Source organism: Schistocerca gregaria, chromosome 3, assembly GCF_023897955.1.
Source record: "Schistocerca gregaria isolate iqSchGreg1 chromosome 3, iqSchGreg1.2, whole genome shotgun sequence".
NCBI lineage: Eukaryota > Metazoa > Arthropoda > Insecta > Orthoptera > Acrididae > Schistocerca > Schistocerca gregaria.
This window is the reverse complement of record NC_064922.1, coordinates 527,192,716-527,213,380: the sequence shown is the minus strand read 5'-3', so window position 1 is coordinate 527,213,380 and position 20,665 is coordinate 527,192,716. Positions and strand designations below refer to the sequence as shown.

General features: G+C 39.9%; 1 protein-coding gene across 1 annotated transcript in view; it reads right to left on the bottom strand.

The window, feature by feature from the left end:
* The window catches only part of LOC126354255 (uncharacterized), a 205,147-nt gene that overhangs the window by 174,432 nt on the left and 10,050 nt on the right, over positions 1–20,665 (bottom strand). The window contains exon 2 of the mRNA XM_050003772.1: positions 17,661–17,826. Within this exon, the coding sequence (XP_049859729.1) occupies positions 17,661–17,826 (166 nt within the window). The remainder of the gene's footprint in view (positions 1–17,660; positions 17,827–20,665) is intronic.

The following is a 20,665-nucleotide window of genomic DNA, read 5'->3' as shown; positions in this document are numbered from 1 at the left end:
CTACATGTATACTCCACAAGCCACCCAATGGTGTGTGGCGGAGGGCACTTTACGTGCCACTGTCATTACCTCCGTTTTCTGTTCCAGTCGCGTATGATTCGTGGGAAGAACGACTGTCTGAAAGCCTCCATGCGCACTCGAATCTCTCTAATTTTACATTCGTGATCTCCTCGGGAGGCATAAGTAGGGGGAAGCAATATATTCAATATCTCGTCCAGAAACGCACCCTCTCGAAACCTGGCGAGCAAGCTACACCGCGATGCAGAGCACCTCTCTTGCAGAGTCTGCCACTTGAGGTTGCTAAACATCTCCGAAACGCTATCACGGTTACCAAATAACCCTGGGACAAAACGAGCCGCTCTTCTTTGGACTTCTCTATCTCCTCCGTCAACCCGATCTGGTATGGATCCCACACTGATGAGCAATACTCAAGTATAGGTCGAACGAGTGTTTTGTAAGCCACCTCCTTTGTTGATGGACTACATTTTCTAAGGACTATCCCAATGAATATCAACCTGGCACCTGCCTTTCCAACAATTAATTTTATATGATCATTCCACTTCAAATTGTTCCACACCCATACTCCCAGATATTTTACAGAAGTAACTGCTACCAGTGTTTGTTCTGCTGAAGCCAGAGTACTGTATAGAGAGAAGAAGTGTGGAAGATGTATAGACATGCCAGAAAATTTACATGACAAGTTAATGAGGCAGGCATAGAGCTCAACAAACTACAGAATGACTTGTCAGATGAAACTATTGGCAGTAGACATGTAAGCAGGATATGGAGCAATATATGAAAACTGTGTACCTGAGCTCAGCATTCAGCAAAACCCATTGCAAAGATTACTGGAGATCAGTCAGCCATACCAAATGATTGGTATGGATATTTGTGGGCCCATCTCATCAACACTAGTGAGGAATCAATATGTTTTGGCCATTATTGATCATTTTTATGTTATGTATGATCATCATCATCATCATCATCATTTAAGACTGATTATGCCTTTCAGCGTTCAGTCTGGAGCATAGCCCCCTTATAAAATTCCTCCATGATCCCCTATTCAGTGCTAACATTGATGCCTCTTCTGATGTTAAACCTATTACTTCAAAATCTTTCTTAACTGAATCCAGGTACCTTCTCCTTGGTCTGCCCCGACTCCTCCTACTGCTGAATTCATGAGTCTCTTGTGTAACCTTGCTTCTCCCATGCATGTAACATTACCCCGCCATCTAAGCCTGTTCGCCCTGACTGCTACATCTATAGAGTTCATTCCCAGTTTTTCTTTGATTTCCTCATTGTGGGCGCCCTCCTGCCATTGTTCCCATCTACTAGTACCTGCAATCATCCTAGCTACTTTCATATCCGTAACCTCAACCTTGTTGAAACGTAACCTGAATCCATCCAGCTTTCGCTCCCATACAACAAAGTTGGTCAAAAGATTGAACGGTGCACAGATAAGTTACTCTTGGTACTGACTTCCTTCTTGCAGAAGAGAGTAGATCATAGCTGAGCGCTCACTGCATTAGGTTTGCTACACCTCGCTTTCAGTTCTTTCACTATGTTGCCATCCTGTGAGAATATGCATCCTAAGTACCTGAAACTGTCCGCCTGTTCTAACTTTGTTCCTCCTATTTGGCAATCAATCCATTTATATTTCTTTCCCACTGACACTACTTTCGTTTTGGAGATGCTAATCTTCATACCATAGTCCTTACATTTCTGATCTAGCTCTGAAAGATTACTTTGCAAACTTTCAATCGAATCTGCCATCACAACTAAGTCATCGACATATGCAAGATTGCTTATTTTGTGTTCACATATCCTGATCACACCCAGCCAGTCTATTGTTTTCAACATATGATCCATAAATAATATGAATAACAGTGGAGACAGGTTGAAGCCTTGTCTTACCCCTGAAACTACTCTGAACTATGAACTCAACTTACCGTCAACTCTAACTGCTGCCTGACTATCCATGTAAAGACCTATAATTGCTTGCAAAAGTTTGCCTCCTATTCCATAATCTCATAGAACAGACAATAACTTTCTTCTAGGAACCCGGTCATATGCCTTTTCTAGATCTATAAAGCATAGATACAGTTCCCTGTTCCACTCATAATACTTCTCCATTATTTGCGGTAAGCTAAAGATCTGGTCCTGACAACCTCTAAGAGGCCTAAACCCACACTGATTTTCATCCAATTGCTCCTCAACTAATACTCGCACTTTCCTTTCAACAATACCTGAGAAGATTTTACCCACAATGCTGATTAAAGAGATACTTCTGTAGTTGTTACAATATTTTCTGTTTCCATGTTTAAAGATTGGTGTGATTACTGCTTTTGTCCAGTCTGATGGAACCTGTCCCGACTTACGGGCCATTTCAATTATCCTGTGTAGCCATTTAAGACCTGACGTTCCACTGTATTTGATGAGTTCCGACTTAATTTCATCCACCCCAGCTGTTTTATTGCACTGCAATCTATTGACCATTTTCTCCACTTCCTCAAATGTGATCCTATTTCCATCATCATTCCTATCCCATTCTACCTCTAAATCTGAAACATTGCTGATCGTATTTTCACCTACATTGAGCAACTCTTCAAAATATTCCCTCCATCTGCCCAAGGCATCCACAGGATTCACCAGCAGTTTTCCTGACCTGTCCAAAATACTTGTCATTTCCTTCTTACCTCCCTTTCAAAGACTGCTAATTACACTCCAGAATGGTTTTCCAGCAGCTTGACCCATAGTCTCCAACCTGTTTCCAAAGTCTTCCCAAGATTTCTTCTTGGATGCTGCAATTATCTGTTTGGCTTTGTTTCTTTCTTCAACAAAACTTTCTCTGTCTACCTGAGTTCTAGTATGTAGCCATTTTTGATATGCCTTCTTTTTCCTTTTACAGGGTGCCTTAACTGTGTCATTGCACCAAGCTGTTTGCTTCATCCTACTTTTACACACTACTGTTCCAAGACATTCTTTAGCCACTTCTAGTACTGAGGCCCTGTACCTTGTCCATTCCTTTTCCAATGACTGTAATTGCCTACATTCAACTAACTGGTACCTTTCTGAGATCGCTGTTATGTACCTGTGCCTGATTTCCTTATCCTGAAGTGTCTCCACTCTTATCCTCCTACATATGGACCTGACCTGCTGCACTTTCGGCCTCATGAAACCAATTTCACTGCAGATTAAATAGTGATCAGTGTCATCAAAGAATCCCCTGAATACACGTGTGCCACTCACAGCCTTCCTGAATTCCTGATCTGTTATTATATAGTCAATAACAGATCTGGTTCCCCTGCCTTCCCAAGTATACCGGTGAATGTTCTTATGTTGAAAAAAGGAGTTTGTGGTTACTAAGCCTATACTGGCACAGAAATCCAAGAGTTGTTTCCCGTTCCTGTTGGCCTCCATATCCTCTCCAAATTTACCCATAACCTTTTCATACCCTTCTGTTCGATTTCCAATCCTGGCATTAAAATCACCCATGAGCAGAACACTGTCCTTGTCCTTTACTCTAACAACTACATCAGTGAGTGCCTCATAAAAACTATCCATCTTATCTTGATCTGTCCCTTCACAATGCGAATATACTGACACAATCCTAATTTTCTTGCTAGACACTGTCAAATCTATCCACATCAGTCATTCGTTTACATACCTTACTGCAACTACACTGGGTTCATTTCTTTCCTGATGTAAAGCCTTACACCCCATTGTGCTATTCCTGCTTTGACTCCTGACAGGTGAACCTTGTATTCTCCCATTTCCTCTTCTTTCTCACCCCTTACCGGAAAGTCACTAACAGCTAAAACGTCCAGCCCCATCTTACTTGCAGCCTCTGCCAGCTCTACCTTCTTCCCAGGGTATCCCCCATTGATATTAATACCTCCCCATCTCATTACCATTTGTCTGCCAAGTTGTATTTTAGGAGTCCCTGGTTTGTCAGTTAGAGGTGGGACTCTGTCACCTCGAAAGGTCCGAGGCATTTTGCTCTTATTGTTGCCAGCATCATATTTAAAGTATCGGGGAAGCAGGTTGCTAGCCTTACTTGCCCCGAGTCCCAATGAGTTTGACCCCTAACAGTTGAGGGACTAACTGGTGGATTTGGTAGTCTTTGCCGTATGAGCACAAAGGTGACCACGACTCAGAATATGTCCGAGATGCCCAGCCTTATTCCAAAGTAACTGGTATCCCGACTGTCGGGACCACTTACTTGGCCACTCATACGTTGCCCATGGTTCATGAACTAGGACATGACTACAGGAACCCATACCATGAACGATTGCCATGCAAAATCAATGAGCAGAGACAGTAGTTCATGCAGTGGTTAACCACTGAATCTTTAAATCTGAGTTGCCAGAAACCATAATAAATAAAGAGGGTACTAATTTCATGTCAAATTTGATTACATAGTTATCTGGCTCTTACAGATTCGTAAGTTATAGATAAGTGCACTGCTTCTGCAGGGCAAGTGCACTGCTTCTGAAAGCTAATAGAAGAATGGAGCAAAAGCATAGGACAATAAGTGAAATATTAAGTTACTCTGCGAACAGCCACTAAGTGACTGAGATGCTCTTCTGCCATATGTAGCAGCTACTTACCACCATGAAGATGCATCATAGTATGAGATTGTCACCTTATGAGGTAGCCTAGGGGTAGCAGATGTCTTTCCCTTTCAGTTATGCAAACTAACATGTGATGAGATTAGGTCAACTGTCCAAAATTTTGCAAAAAGTTTAAGAGACATATGGCATCAGTTACAGAAGCTAAATACAAAATTCCTAGCACAGCAAGAAACACAGAAAGAGAAGCCCAAGCAGCCTAAGATCCATATCGGCCAGTGAGTGATGTTAACCAATCCTTATGTTCTGAAAGATAAAATGAAGAAGTTCATTAAGCAATACATGGGTCCTATCAGGTGAATGAAGAGACATATCTGATCAATTTAAAATTACAGCTTCTGAGTTATATCACTTTAGTACACATGGAGCAAGTTCATCCATTGGAGGATGCCCCCAAAACGCTACCTCAGTTGCTGGTACTCCCTCCAAAGGGGTTGAGGAACTGGTAAGGGAGACAGGTAAGACCTAATGGGATGTGTTAATTGCTCCTGCAGTTGCAACTACCAATCCATATGCCCTATGGTCCCGGGGCAGTCTATTATGCTAACTGAGGACTTCCACTTCCTAGCCTAGCCTCCAGAGGACAACAGCCATTAGCACCACTTTTGACCACTGAATAACAAACAAAGAAAACTGGTTGTCCACATGGCATAATCATAATCACAATTTTGGGTCTGCTCAGCAGCTAAGGGATGGTGGAGACCCTTAAGGTATGTCCATTCGGCAGCAGTGCATCAATCACCTGATAATCACATGTGGCCTTCTCTGATCATTGATGGACAGTTAAGCCAGACTTCAGTGCGTGGGCAGTGAAAAATGAGATACAGCAACTAGATAACACTTTTGGGAAACTTTAGCTCCTGATTTAGTATAAACCAGCATTGAGTGTATCATGGACAATCTCTACTATAATGCAAAGTTATTTCCATGAAGCTACCATTACAGTGTGGCTAATGGATGTAAACTAATTTGTAGAAATGATCATGATGTCACCTATCTTGGTGCTGCTGAATATCCATTGTACATGGGGCTTTATTGTCTAGCCGATGATTGATTCCTTTGCTGCTCTGGATGAAAAAGGGTAGGTCTTGACTATCACCAGACTACCAAAATAATGAAGTAGAATTCCATGGTTTTTTGTTTAGAAAAAACATATTTATTGCCAAAACTTAAAAACAACTACTCTTGACCACAGCAAAAACACAAGTGGCTGAAATAATGTTGCTGACCAATGGTCACAGAGTCATAGCAACAATGAACTTGCAATTTCTGTATCGATTATTGATACTGCATTTTAAGTTACATGAAATATCAAATAGCATAAAGGATAAGTCAGTGACTATAATAATATAAGTGAAGAAAGTGTACATATAAATAATGCACATCGAACTTTTAGAAATAATAACAGTTGTAATTTAAATGTAGACACTTTCAACCTTACATTGATCGCAATACCTACCCTAGCACCGTACTAAGTGAATACTTTTTGAAAACAACTTTAATTAGTGTATAACAGCTAATAACAAAGCGGGCTCTATTGGTCAGTCCCTTTACAAATGACACTCGGGCAGAGTACTGTCTGTTGCGGTCCTACTTCAATTGCCTTTAGGTACAGGACAACTGGTGTGGAGGGCATGCAAAAGCTAAACTTCACTTTGAACCAGGTACAGAGAGACACAGAGGAAAATCAGAGAACCAACGAGATGCATACAATGCAATTAACAAGCCTCAAAAAGGATGTAGTTAATGACACATGGCACTTTCATACTTTGGTCACCATGTTAATGTCCCATATAAAGCACCAATCGAGATGACACAGTGGTTAGCTAACTGGACTCGAATTTAAGAGCTCGATAGTTCACATCCATGTCCAGCCATGGGATTTCCCTAAATTGCTTAAGGCAAATGCCTGGATGGTTCCTTTGAAAGGGCACAGCCAATTTCTTTCCACATACTTCCCTAATCTGGACTTGTGGTCCATCTCTAGTAACCTCATTGTTGATGGGACATTAAATACTAAATACTAAATACTCCTCCTCCTCTCACATCCAGCAGACAAAGGCCATGGTTAATAAAGATTTAGATATTATTTGGAGTCAGTTGACTGCTACTGATACCCAGCTGACCATTGCAAGCCTCTTTTGAATCCTCACAAATAGTGTCACTCATGTTTGCACTGAAACCTACAGCCTGAAAGAGGCCCTAATTCACACTACCTGTGGACATCTGACCCCAGCACTTTTACCACTGAAGCAGTTTTTTGAGTGTCTACTGAAAGTAAAAGAATGGTTACCAGCACTTCTGGAATAATTATTAACACAGGGGATGATACCTTACTCTCATACTACCATATGCCTGATGTCAGCTTAATGCAAGATGGTATTAAGCTACAAATTTGGATAGGAATACCACTAACACATAAAGTATGCAACTTTTAGTACTTAGTATTCTACTCTTCCTCCCCCCATGAACCATGGACCTTGCCGTTGGTGGGGAGGCTTGTGTGCCTCAACTATACAGATAGCCGTACCGTAGGTGCAACCACAATGGAGGGGTATCTGTTGAGAGGCGAGACAAACGTGTGGTTCCTGAAGAGGGGCAGCAGCCTTTTCAGTAGTTGCAGGGGGAGCAGTCTGGATGATTGACTGACCTCGCCTTGTAACACTAACCAAAATGGCCTTCCTGTGCTGGTACTGCGAACGGCTGAAAGCAAGGGGAAACTACAGCTGTAATTTTTCCCGAGGGCATGCAGCTTTACTGTATGGTTAAATGATGATGGCGTCCTCTTGCGTAAAATTTTCCGGAGGTAAAATAGTCCCCCATTCAGATCTCCGGGCGGGAAGTACTCAAGAGGACGTCGTTATCAGGAGAAAGGAAACTGGCATTCTACAGATCGGATTGTGGAATGTCAGATCCCTTAATCGAGCAGGGAGGTTAGAAAATTTAAAAAGGGAAATGGATAGGTTAAAGTTAGATATAGTGGGAATTAGTGAATTCGGTGGCAGGACGAACAAGACTTCTGGTCAGGTGAATACATGGTTATAAATACAAAATCAAATAGTGGTAATGCAGGAGTAGGATTAATAATGAATAAAAAATAGGTGTACGGGTAAGCTACTACAAACAGCATAGTGAACGAATTATTGTGGCCAAGATAGACATGAAGCCCACGCCTACTACAGTAGTACAAGTTTATATGCCAACTAGCTCTGCAGATGACGAAGAAATTGATGACATGTATGATGAGATAAAAGAAATTATTCAGGTAGTGAAGGGAGATGAAAATTTAATAGTCATGGGTGACTGGAATTTGTCAGTAAGAAAAGGAAGAGAAGGAAACATAGTAGGTGAATATGGATTAGGGCTAAGAAATGAAAGAGGAAGCCGCCTGGTAGAATTTTTCGTAGAGCATAAATTAATCATAGCTAATACTTGATATAAGAATCATGAAAGAAAGTTGTATACATGGAAGAACCCTGGAGATACTAAAAGGTATCAGATAGATTATATAATGGTAAGACAGAGATTTAGGAACCAGGTTTTAAATTGTAAGACATTTCCAGGGGCAAATGTAAACTCTGACCACAATCTATTAGTTATGAACTGTAGATTAAAATTGAAGAAACTGCAAAAAGGTGGGAATTTAAGGAGATGGGACCTGGATAAACTGAAAGAACCAGAGGTTGTACAGAGTTTCAGGGACAGCATAAGGGACAAATGACAGGAATGGGGGAAAGAATTACAGTAGAAGAAGAATGGGTAGCTTTGAGGGATGCAGTAGTGAAGGCAGCAGAGGATCAAATAGGTAAAAAGATGAGGGCTAGTAGAAACCTTTGGGTAACAGAAGAAATATTGAATTTATTTGATAAAAGGAGAAAATATAAAAATGCAGTAAATAAAGCAGGCAAAAAGGAATACAAACGTCTCAAAAATATATCGGCAAGAAGTGTAAAATAGTTAAGCAGGGATTGCTAGAGGACAAATGTAAGGATGTAGAGGCTTATTTCACTAGGGGTAAGATAGATACTGCCTACAGGAAAATTAAAGAGACCTTTGGAGAAAGGAGAACCACTTGCATGAATATCAAGAGCTCAGATGGAAACCCAGTTCTAAGCAAAGAAGGGAAAGCAGAAAGGTGGAAGGAGTATATAGAGGGCCTATACAAGGGCGATGTACTTCAGGGCAATATTATGGAAATGGAAGAGGATGTAGATGAAGATGAAATGGGAAATATGATAATGACGTGAAGAGTTTGACAGAGTACTGAAAGACCTAAGTCGCAACAAGGTCTCTGGAGTAGACAATATTCCATTACAACTACTGACAGCCTTGGGAGAGCCAGTCCTGACAAAACTCTACCATCTGGTGAGCAAAATGTATGAGACAGGCGAAATACCCACAGACTTCAAGAAGAATATAATAATCCCAATCCTAAAGAAAGCAGGTGTTGAAGATCTGAAAATTACTGAACTATCAATTTAATAAGTCACAGCTGCAAAATACTAATGCGAATTCCTTACAGATGAATGGAAAAACTGATAGAAGCCAACCTTGGGGAAGATCAGTTTGGATTCCATAGAAATGTTGGAACATGTGAGGCGATACTGACCTTACGACTTATCTTGGAAGAAAGATTAAGGAAAGGCAAACCTACCTTTCTAGCATTTGTAGACTTACAGAAAGCTTTTGACGATGTTGACTGGAATACTCTCTTTACAATTCTAAAGGTGGTAAGGGTAAAATACAAGGAGCATAATGCTATTTACAATTAGTATAGAAACCAGACTGCAGTTATAAGAGTTGAGGGGCATGAAAGGGAAGCAGTGGTTGGGAAGGGAGTGAGACAGGGTTGTAACCTCTCCCCAATGTTATTCAATCTGTATATTGAGCAAGCAATAAAGGAAACAAAAGAAAAATTCGGAGTAGGTATTAAAATCCAGGGAGAAGAAATAAAAACTTTGAGGTTTGCCAATGACATTGTAATTCTGTCAGAGACAGCAAAGGACTTGAAAGAGCAGTTGAATGGAATGGACAGTGTCTTGAGAGGAGGGGTATAAGATGAACACCAACAAAACCAAAACAAGGATAATGGAATGTAGTCAGATTAAGTCAGGTGATGCTGAGGGAATTAGATTAGGAAATGAGACACTTAAAGTAGTAAAGGAGTTTTGCTACTTGGGGAGCAAAATAACTGATGATGGTCGAAATAGAGAGGATATAAAATGTAGACTGGCAATGGCAAGGAAAACGTTTCTTAAAAAGAGAAATTTGTTAACATCGAGTATTGATTTAAGTGTAGCCATGTATGGAAGTGAAATGTGGACGATAAATAGCTTAGACGAGAACAGAATAGAAGCTATCGAAATGTGGTGCTACAGAAGAATGCTGAAGATTAGATGGGTAGATCAGATAACTAATGAGGAGGTATTGAATAGATTTGGGGAGAAGAGGAGCTTGTGGCACAACTTGACTAGAAGAAGGGATCAGTTGGTAATACATGTTCTGAGACATCGATGGATCACCAATTTAGCATTGGAGTGCAGCGTGGAGGGTAAAAATCGTATAGGGAGACCAAGAGACGAATACACTAAGCAGATTCAGAAGGATGTAGGTTGCAGTAGGTACTGGGAGATGAAGAAGCTTGCACAGGATAGAGTAGCATGGAGAGGTGCATCAAACCAGTGTCAGGGCTGAAGACCACAACAACAACAACAACATATTCTACTCTTATCTGGTAGCATGGGGAGTTCTGAGGAAGTTTGTACACTTGAGAGTGCAAGATATTTTACTAGTCACCTCTAATAAGATATCCTACACATAACTTTCTGCCTCATAATTGCTGTGGTGCTGAGCTGAGAGAATCTCAGTATTCTGCATGAAGCTAATTCATAACATTCCAGCATCTTGCAAGTTCAACTTCTTCTGTAAAGAGAAGCCTGCACAAGAGTGTCCTCAGGATGGGTTTATGATTCAAGCTATTACTTTCAAAGTGTGCTGTCACACTGGTTCTTTTCAGCAGTGGGGCTGATAATCAACATTTGCACATGGACAAGAACTGTCTAAGTAAGATGCAATGCCTAGAACGATAGGGTCAGGGTTTGATAATCAATGGTTCTCACTGCGACATCTGGTCCCTCTTTTCAATTATCTGCTAATTTTACCTGAACCAAATCACTGAACACCATTTATTCACTACTTTATCTACTCTTTCTTTGAAAATACTTTTTAGTGAAAACCTGTTCTACCTGAATGCTGCACCATGGACCCAATGCTTGTCACCTCCTTGGGCCAAATTTTAGGCATCCAGAATGGTCAGATTTCTATGGAGCAACTGTTTGGGTATATAAGACCAGTATAAACTCATTACACCAGTAACTTCCACAGCAGCAGCAAACTTAGTTTTGATCATAATAAATTACATATGTTGCTTACTTAAGCACAGAGTTGCCTGAATTGTGCCCTTACCATCCTTCCACTTGCAGGCCTATATTAACAATGTGGCACTTGTGAACAAGCAACAGAGGTGTTGCGAAGCTACAAGTATATTTATGTGAATGTTCTACAATGTGAGCCAAAGGCTCAATGACAATGTGTCCAGTACAAACTGTGTAAAAAGTAGACTACTTCAAAGTTCCACTACAGAAAGAATTCGGAGGGCCAAATTTTTAAAAGAGGAGAGGAGTGGAGTGTCACGGGCCTCTCCAAGTGCTCATTCCTGTAATCATGCTGCTTGCTGCAATTTGCTAGCACAGCATTTCTCCACCATGCCCATCTTGGACAGATGGCGCAACCACTTGGTCAATGACCAACAGTATTTACCAAAACCTGGGACACTTCAGCAAGTACATGACATCTGGGGCACCGGTTCATCAACAAGCCCATCCTGATGCATAAAAATGCTGGCCATCTAGTCAGTAAGTGGCATCAAACTGCAACCACTGTAAAGCTGATTATTGCCATAAAACTGTCACTCAACCACTATCTGTGGTGCAACTCTCTCTCTTCACAATCCTACAGGACTGCCTACTTGGGGATCCACAAGCGGTACTGATGGGCCAAGGGTTGAACTAAAGCCTTTCCAGTTGGCAATCCACTGGAGATATACCAAAGCCTGACACCACCAGCTAGACATGACACTGGTGTTCATGGCCAGATGTCACTACTGCTGACACATATCAGGGTAGATGATTTGCTCACCTTTATAATGGCAAAGCAGTGCCAGACCAGTATGCCAGCAGCTGACACAGCTCTGCCACTGCCCAAGAATGGCAGCTATGCAAAGTTGTAATTTTACTGAACCATGCTGGGCACAGAACCACAGATATCTTTGCAACCACACACTGTCCACCATGAGTTAATGGCCACACTCCCACCCACCAGATATGAAGTAAAGACTTCTGTTGTAAACTACATGAATCAACTATCTCCACTCTCAATATGACTGAAACCGTTCACGACTACCCACTACAGTACCCAACAGTCTGTGATAAACTCAGCTCTATTACATTCATAATGAAACAGCTATTACAATATACAATGTAACTGTATAGATAAAAAATCAGGAGAACACCCCTATAAAAAAACAATGTTTTCCATATTCAATCTTTCGGAACCACTGGCTCCTTCTTCTGACAGAAGGGGGAAAGGGAAGGAAGAGGGGGTTAAGTAAAATGATGGGAGAGGTTAAGGAAAAGGGGCATAATTTGGAAAAGTCACCCAGAACCATAGGCCAGGGGAGACTTTCCAGATGGGACGAGAAGGAATGTCCCCATTTCTGGATTTACAGTTTCAAATACAGCAGTCTCTTGCACATACTCAGCTTATCTGTGACCTATATGCCTCATCTGCTAATTTCCATTCCACCAGTCTTCTCCCCCACTAAATCCTGCAGTTAACTGCCCCTCATTTTAAGGTCTTTTCTTCTCATCTGTCCGGTAAGTCTCCCCTGGCCTGGTGTCCTGGGTGACTTTTCTGAACTCTTCCCCTTTTCCTAAACCTCTTGATTCCTTTTCCTTCACCCTTCTTCCTTCCCCTTCAACCCTTGTGAGGGAGCCTCTGGCTCTAAAAGCTTGTATGTGTAAAACCTTCTTTATATGTGTGATATTCTGCTGAAATTTGCAGGCATAGCTTCAAAAACCTATGTATCTAATTTAGACATATTCATACAAATAAAACAATAATATATATTACAAAAGATAGATCAAAACAGATTACAAATTGTAGTGTACACATCGACAACACGCATAGGAAGAGTGAGAAATGCAGTACCCCCACTGACTGACAATCCTTGAACAAGGACATCAGCATTCAGATATCAAGTTACTAAGAAGTCAGTCCAAAAACCCACATGATACAAACTTCCTAGTGCTCTCAAAGACCATTTGGTAAAAAGCAAATTTGCTGTGTTAAAGAATACGTTTTGTATTAAATTTGTATATATAGTTTTTTGCAAAAGAATATAATCAAAGTGGTTGCTCTTTATGAAATAAGTGATATTGAATGTTTTCCATTTTTTACATGTCCTGTATTGCATGTAAACTTGCTACAATTAATATAATCCAACAGGATAAAATTAAATTAAATACTGCATTGTAGAGTTCTTATGGAGCAGATGTCTTCTATTTAGTTTGATAAGGTGACATACAAAATGATAAAATCTAAGAACATAAATCATATGATCAAAAGTATATCATCCACAGGAAAGGAAAAAAGCAGAATATTGATATTTTAGGAGCAAAGAGCAGACAGGTTAAGGTGTGTGCTCCCATCACAGGTCCAGTTTTCATTACAATGTTTGATGCCTCTAAGTTTTTTCAGCCATCTAGATATTTTTAACTTTTAACTTTCTCATAATTATGGAGCTTATGGGCACTTGACACTGAGGTCATCAGTGTTTTATAACATGGTTGTTGTTGTTTTGATAGTGGTCTTCAGTATAATTTGGTGCACAGTGATGTCTCAGAATGTGTCCTATGAACCAATCCCTTCTTCTAGTCCGATTATGCCACAAATTTCTTTTATCCACAATTCTATTCAATACTCCTTACTAGTTACATGTTCTACCCATTTAATCTCCAGCATTCTTCTGTAGCACCTCATTCCAAAAACTTCTATTCTCATCTTGTCTGAAATGTTTATCTTCCTTGTTTCACTTCCATACATGGCTACACTCCTTACAAATACTTTCAGGAAATACATCATATACTTCCCATACAAATAATTTCAGAAAAGACTTCCTATCACTGAAATCTATATTCAATGTTAGCAAAATTCTTCAGAATTACTTTTCTTGCCATTGTCAATTCACATTTCATATCCTCTCTACTTCAGCCATCACCAGTTATTTTGCTAATCAAATAGCAAACTTCACCTACTACTTTACGTAACCTGTTTGCTAACATAATTCTCTCAGCATCACTTGATTCAATCTGACTGCAGTCCACTATCCTTGTTTTGCTTTTGTTGATGTTCATCTTATATCCTCCTTTCAAGACACTGTACAATCCATTCAAGTGCTCTCCCAAGTCCCTTGCTGTCTCTGACAGAATTACAATGGAAACCTCAAAGTTTTTATTTCTTCTGCATGTACTTTAATCCCTACTCCAGACTTTTGTTTCCTTTACATCTTGCTCAATATATAGATTGAATAACATTGGGGTTGGCTACAAGCCTCTTACTCCTTCTCATGCCCCTCAACTCCCACAACTGCCATCTGGTTTCTGTACAAGTTGTAAATAACTTTTCACTCCCTGCATTTTAAAGCCTGCTACATTCAGAAGTTCAAAGAGAGTAGTCCAGTCAACATTGTCAAATGTTTTCCCAAAGTCTACAAATTTTATAAACAAAGGTTTGCCTTTCTTAAACCTATCTCCTAAGTGAAGGCATAGGGTCAAAAAATGGTTCAAATGGCTCTGAGCACCATCGGACTTAACTGTTGAGGACATCAATCCTCTAGAACTTAGAACTACTTAAACCTAACTAACCTAAGGACATCACAGATAACCATGCCTAAGGCAGGATTCGGACCTGCGACCATAGAGTCATAGGGTCAGCATTGCCTTGCACATTCCTACATTTATCCAGAATCTACACTGATCTTCAGCAAGGCCAGCTTCTACCAATTTTTCCATTATTCTGTAAAGAATTCGCGTTAGTATTTTGCAGCCATGACTTATTAAACTGATAGTTTGGTAATATTCACACCTGTCAGCACCTGCTTTCTTTGGAATTCTAATATTCTTCTTGAAGTCTGAGGTCAAATCAGCTGTCTCATACATCTTGCACACCTGATGGAGGAATTTTGCCATGGCTGGCTCTCCCAAGGCTATCAGTACTTCTGACAGAATGTCATCTACTCCTGGGTCTGGTTTACAACTTAGTTCTTTCAGTTCTCTGTCAAATTCTTGCAGTATCAGATCTCTTACCTCATCTCTATCTATAGCCCCTTCCATTTCTACAATATTGCCTGCAAGTACATATCCCTTGTATACACTCTCTTTATGCTCCTCCTTCCACCTTTCAGCTTCCCCTTTTTTTTCTTAAGTCTGGTTCTCTATCTGAGCTTTATTCATACAGCTACTTCTCTTTTCTCCAAAAGCCTCATTAATTTTCCTGTAAGCAGTAGCTCTCTCTCCCGTAGTGATATATGCTTCTAAAACCTTACATTTGTCCTCTAGCCATCCCTTTTTAGCATGTTTGTACTTCCTGTCAATCTCATTTTTTAGACATTTATATTCCCTTCCGTCTGCTTCATTTACTGCACTTTCATGGTTTCTCCTTTCTTCAAGTAAATTCAATATCTCATTTGTTATTCATGCACTTCTGCCAGGTCTTTTCTTTTTACCTATTTGATCATCTGCTGTCTTCCCTATTTCACCTCTTTAAGCTACCAATTTGTCTTCTACTGTATTCCTTTCTCATCTTTTTGTCAATTGTTGCCTAATGCTCCCCCTGAAACTCTCTACAACCTCTGGTTCTGTCAGTTTATACAGGCCCCATCTCCTTAAATTCCCACATTTTTGGAGTTTCTTCAGTTTTAATCTACAGTTCATAACCAATAGATTGTGGTCAGAGTCCACATCTGCCCCTGGAAATTTCTTACAATTTAAAACCTGGTTTTTAAATCTCTGTCTTACTATTAAGTAATCTATCCGAAACCTTCCAGTATCTCCAAGCCTCTTCCATGTATACAACCTTCTTTCATGATTCTTGAACCAAGTGTTAGCTGTGATTAAGTTATGCTCTGTGCAAAATTCTAACAGGGGGCTTCCCCTTTCATTCCTTACCCCCATTCCATATTGACCTACTACAATTCCTTCTCTTCCCTTTCCTACTATCGAATTCCAGTCACCCATGACTATTAAATTTTTGTCACCCTTCACTATTTGAATAATTTCTTTTATCTCATCATACATTTCATCAATCTCTTCATTATCTGCTGAGCTAGTTGGCATATAACCTTGTAGTACTGTGGTAGGTGTAGGCTTCACTCCTATCTTGGCCACAATAATGTGTTCACTATGCTGTTTGTAGTAGCTTACCCACATTCCTATATTTTTATTCATGTCTTAACCCACTTCTGTATTACCACTATTTGATTTTGTATTTATAACCCTGTATTCACCTGACCTGAAGTCTTGTTCCTCCTGCCACCAAACTTCACTAATTCCCACTATATCTATCTGTAACCTATCCATTTCCCTTTTTAAATTTTCTGACCTACCTGTCCAATTAAGGGCTCTAACATTCCATGTTACAATCTGTAGAACACTAGTTATGTTTTCTTGATGATGACATCCTGCTGAGTAGTCCCTGCTCAGAGATTTGAATGGGGTACTATTTTAGCTCCAGAATATTTTACCCAACGGCATGCCATCATCGTTTAACCATACAATACAGCTGCATACCAAAACAATACTGAATGCTACATGTACTGTTGGGTCAGACAGCATGTCAGTCCATAAATCTTGTGATAAGGTGCTTAAGTACTCTGCCATTTTTTTGAAACTCTGTAGTTTTCCCCATTGCAACACAGAAATGTGGAACTAGCCTCAGAGGAGCCTACAGTATTCCACTGTAATGGTGGAAAAGTATGGTACTCTGCCATCACAGCCCTGAGCTCAGCAATGCTTCAAGCAGCAAGCTCTCGACACATGTGGACAGAAGGCCATTGTTAAAAGTTCAAGTGAGGTGTTGATGGTTTAATGAAGTCACATTGGCACCAAATTTCACCACAGTTCTGCCCAACACCACTATGGACATTTTGTCCCCCCTCCCTCCTCCCCTTCCTGCTCACATTTCATTCCTTCTCTTGACACCTCTGCAATGGAGGTCAGATCTGTGTCACCTAGAGCTTTGAAATCAAGTGGTTTTCCTATGAAAGACTGAGGAAAATATTTCAGACCTAAAATGCTCCAGGAAGTGGCGTGAAGTGCATCAGTGAAACTACCCAGGCTTACACGTCACACGAACTTCTGAGCTCTGGCCTTTTTTTTGCATGTGTTGACAGTTTGTTGCTTGAAGACTCATCAAGTGTGAGAATGAAGTCTCAGGCTACCTTGCTTTTGCAATATTGCAGAGGAAAGTAGTAGGTACCTTCGAGCCAAATTTCACACTTCTGCAATGCAATGGGAGAAAATGGTGGAATTTCAAAAATGTGACCCTTTAATTCATATGTGCAGTGCATACCATTCCTTTACTTTATACATTTTGGTTGGAGAATACTGCAGTTGTTTTCATAAATTACAATGTAAGAAATACTGCAACCACCCACAAGTATTTTAGAAATGATTGTTTGGCACAATAAAATCATTTCTAAAAATCTTGTGGCTCGTTGCAGCTTTTCCTATTGTATAATTTAAATTACATTCCTTCCCAGTCCAAAGATATTTTCATATTACTGCTCAATTTCCATGTCAAAAGAGGTGTATAATAGCTCAACAGGTTTAATATATGCCAAGAACATTTTGTCCTACTTAAATATTGTGATTACCAACTCTTTCAGTTATTTCAAAGATTAAAAAAACTTACCTCTCCAAGGTTTAAGTTTGGTATGTCCTTAATCTTGGTTCGCTGTACCCTGCGCCAATTAGGTTTTGCCATTAATTCTATGTGCCTTTTCCTAAATCCTCTGTGCCGTCCTATACTTTTGTTATGCCACAGTGATTTGTTAGCAGCCATATCTTTAGTCTTATGTCTGCAATAAACAAACATCAACACTAGACATTTAACATTATGTACAATGTAGTTGACAGCATCAAAGGAAAATTCTCACAAGGAAAGTATAAAATTTTAAGACAGTAGTGCTTCAGGAGAAATGTCAGTAGCTCACCAAATTCCACGTCCAAACATCTGTGCATGTAAAACCAATCAACAAGCAACAATACCTACATTCTCACAGTTATCACCCCATCCCGATCAAATGCTCTCTTCCCTACAGTCGAGGCATCCATAACTGTATCTGCTCCCCCTCCTGATCTGACACCACCTCTACCCCACACTTCCCTCTCCCACAATGGCCATACATACCTTATTTGCAAACAAATCTCCCAAATTTGCAAACAAATCCCAATATTTCTTCCAGTCACTGACTAATACAGTTCCCCCTTCCAAAAACTCAGATGCAACCCTTTTATCACCCAGTTCCCAAATAACTTCAATGCCTGAATACAAAATGTCTCTCTCAAATCAAGTGCTGAGATGTTGATGTTCACCCTACTCCAACCACCGTTTCGTTCCATTGCCTTCCTAGCCTCTGTTAAGTTCTAGTCAGACTATATGACTGTTCCAAACCACTATCCATACCCTAAGATTTCTAGCTCTGCAGTACGTTGGCTGGGAGGTGTGGCTACCTATTTCGTCACAATTTTTCACTTAGTCATTTAGTATCACAACAGAAACAATGCATTGTTTTCGTGTGTGAAGTAACTCGTCTACACGTTTTTGATCATTTTTCACTATTCGTTTTTTTCCTAATCCTTCAGCATTGAGCGAAAGAAAGTGTGTGTTTACTGATCTTTTTTTCGTGAGGGGACCACTGTCGTACAGAACTTACTGAAAAAAATTTCCACCACTTGACTGTTAATTGTTCATTTCATTTATTTTAGACAGTCAGGCAATATCGCCATTCCCAAGTGCATATTGAAATGTTAAAATATGCCTAACCTGCTGTGGCATATCATACATTGACACATTCAGGTCACAGGAATATATTAGCTGTTAAATACACCATACTCTGTGTTACTGGGTTTTTTGCTGGGCACAATGTCAGTCATATTATGTAACTTCAATATGTATTCGTATCCTGTAATACAACAACTGGTCTATAAGTCCAGAAATATATTTTTTCGTCGATGATATATGACATCCAGGACAGACACATATTAACATTTCAACATGCACTGGAGGATAGCTACGAAGCATAAGTGCTGATTATGTGAAATAATTGTACAATTAACATTCACATGGCGAAAGTTTCTTTAAAAAAATTTGTGTTTAATGTTGACCTGCAATAGGAAATACAAATTTTTGAAATCTCAAAAATAAGAACTTCCTTGTTATGAATTTTATGATATAACTAAGACAAACAAACCATACCTGAGAATAATGTCATGCCTAACCAAAAATACAGCCGAATAAATAAGGTTTATTGTTTCAGTAAACTGCTCAGACTTTCAAGTAATTTAAAAAGTATATCGTGGGTTGAACCAGCGGCGGTTTTAAAAATTTAGCGCCCCTAGGCACACCATATTATATGCCCCCCCCCCCAAAAAAAAAATGCTTTAAATAATAACTGTTACCTGATCACCTCACAATTGCCATTTTGGGTGGGAGCGCTGTGAGCTGTTTCCGTACTGTGCTATTTATTTTTCTGAAGGGCGCGTCGGCCGTTTAGTCACGCTGAATCAAAAGGTAAGATGGTTCCTGGTATTTTTATAGGTCAGTAACAATCTCCATGGATTTATTTTCATAGTAGTCGAACATGCCACGAATAGATGCAATAAATCCTCCAATAGATTCATATAATTCACACACTATTTTAGTATCAATATTTACAGTTAGCAATTTCAGATTTAATTAAATCTCTGGAATATGTCCTTCCAAACTGTCATCATTAATACTGTTTCTAGTCTGCTGAGTTGATTCATTAAAGCTGAAGCCTCATTTCGCAGATGTGGTTTTTCAAACGTACTATTGGCAATATGTATGAGGGCATTGATAATGCCCCTCGAGTTTTCATACAGATTTATACATGCTTCCTGTCTTACTGAATAACATGTTTTTGATAAACTTTTTACCATTTTACTTCATGGTTTCATGAAAGAAAGAACTTTATCCCAGCATTGCACAGAAGCAGACAAAAAATTGTAAAGGTTTTGCACTACATTGAAAAATGAACATGCTTCCTGACAACAGCTTGCAGCACTAGTGCCGACTAAATTCAAAGAATGTTTAGCACAAGAAGATAATGTGCTTTCTGTTTTCGTTCTTTAACGCATGTCTGCAAACCAGTGCAGGTTTGCATTTTCATATGACTAACCTGTACAGTCAGTAATATCAATGAAATTTGTAGACAGGACTTTTAGTACATCCTCTTCTAAGTTTTCGGACTTGGGTCCAGGGTTTGGTAAAAACAGAAGGAAACGTTCAACAGGTTCACCTTTCTTCTTCTTCTTCTTCTTTATCGTCGCCTTGTCCCACATCACGTAGGGTTGGCGATGCTCTTCTGGATGCTCTATCCATTGCCTCTTCCTTCTTCCATCCTTTCTCCCTTAGGTCCCCAGATATCTTATCCTTCAGTCTTATCTTCAGTCTTCCTCTCCTTCTCACTCCTTCAATCTTTATATCTTCAACTCTGTTTACGATATACTCTTCCCCTTTTCTCTGTAAGTGTCTGTACCACCTTAGTCTGCTCTCTTGTATCTTTTTCCCCATGGGTCCCAATTTCACAGCTTCTCTAACAAATTCATTTCTAATTCTGTCCTTCCTTGCTGCCCCACACAGCCACCTCAGCATCCTCATGCCTGCCACTTCCA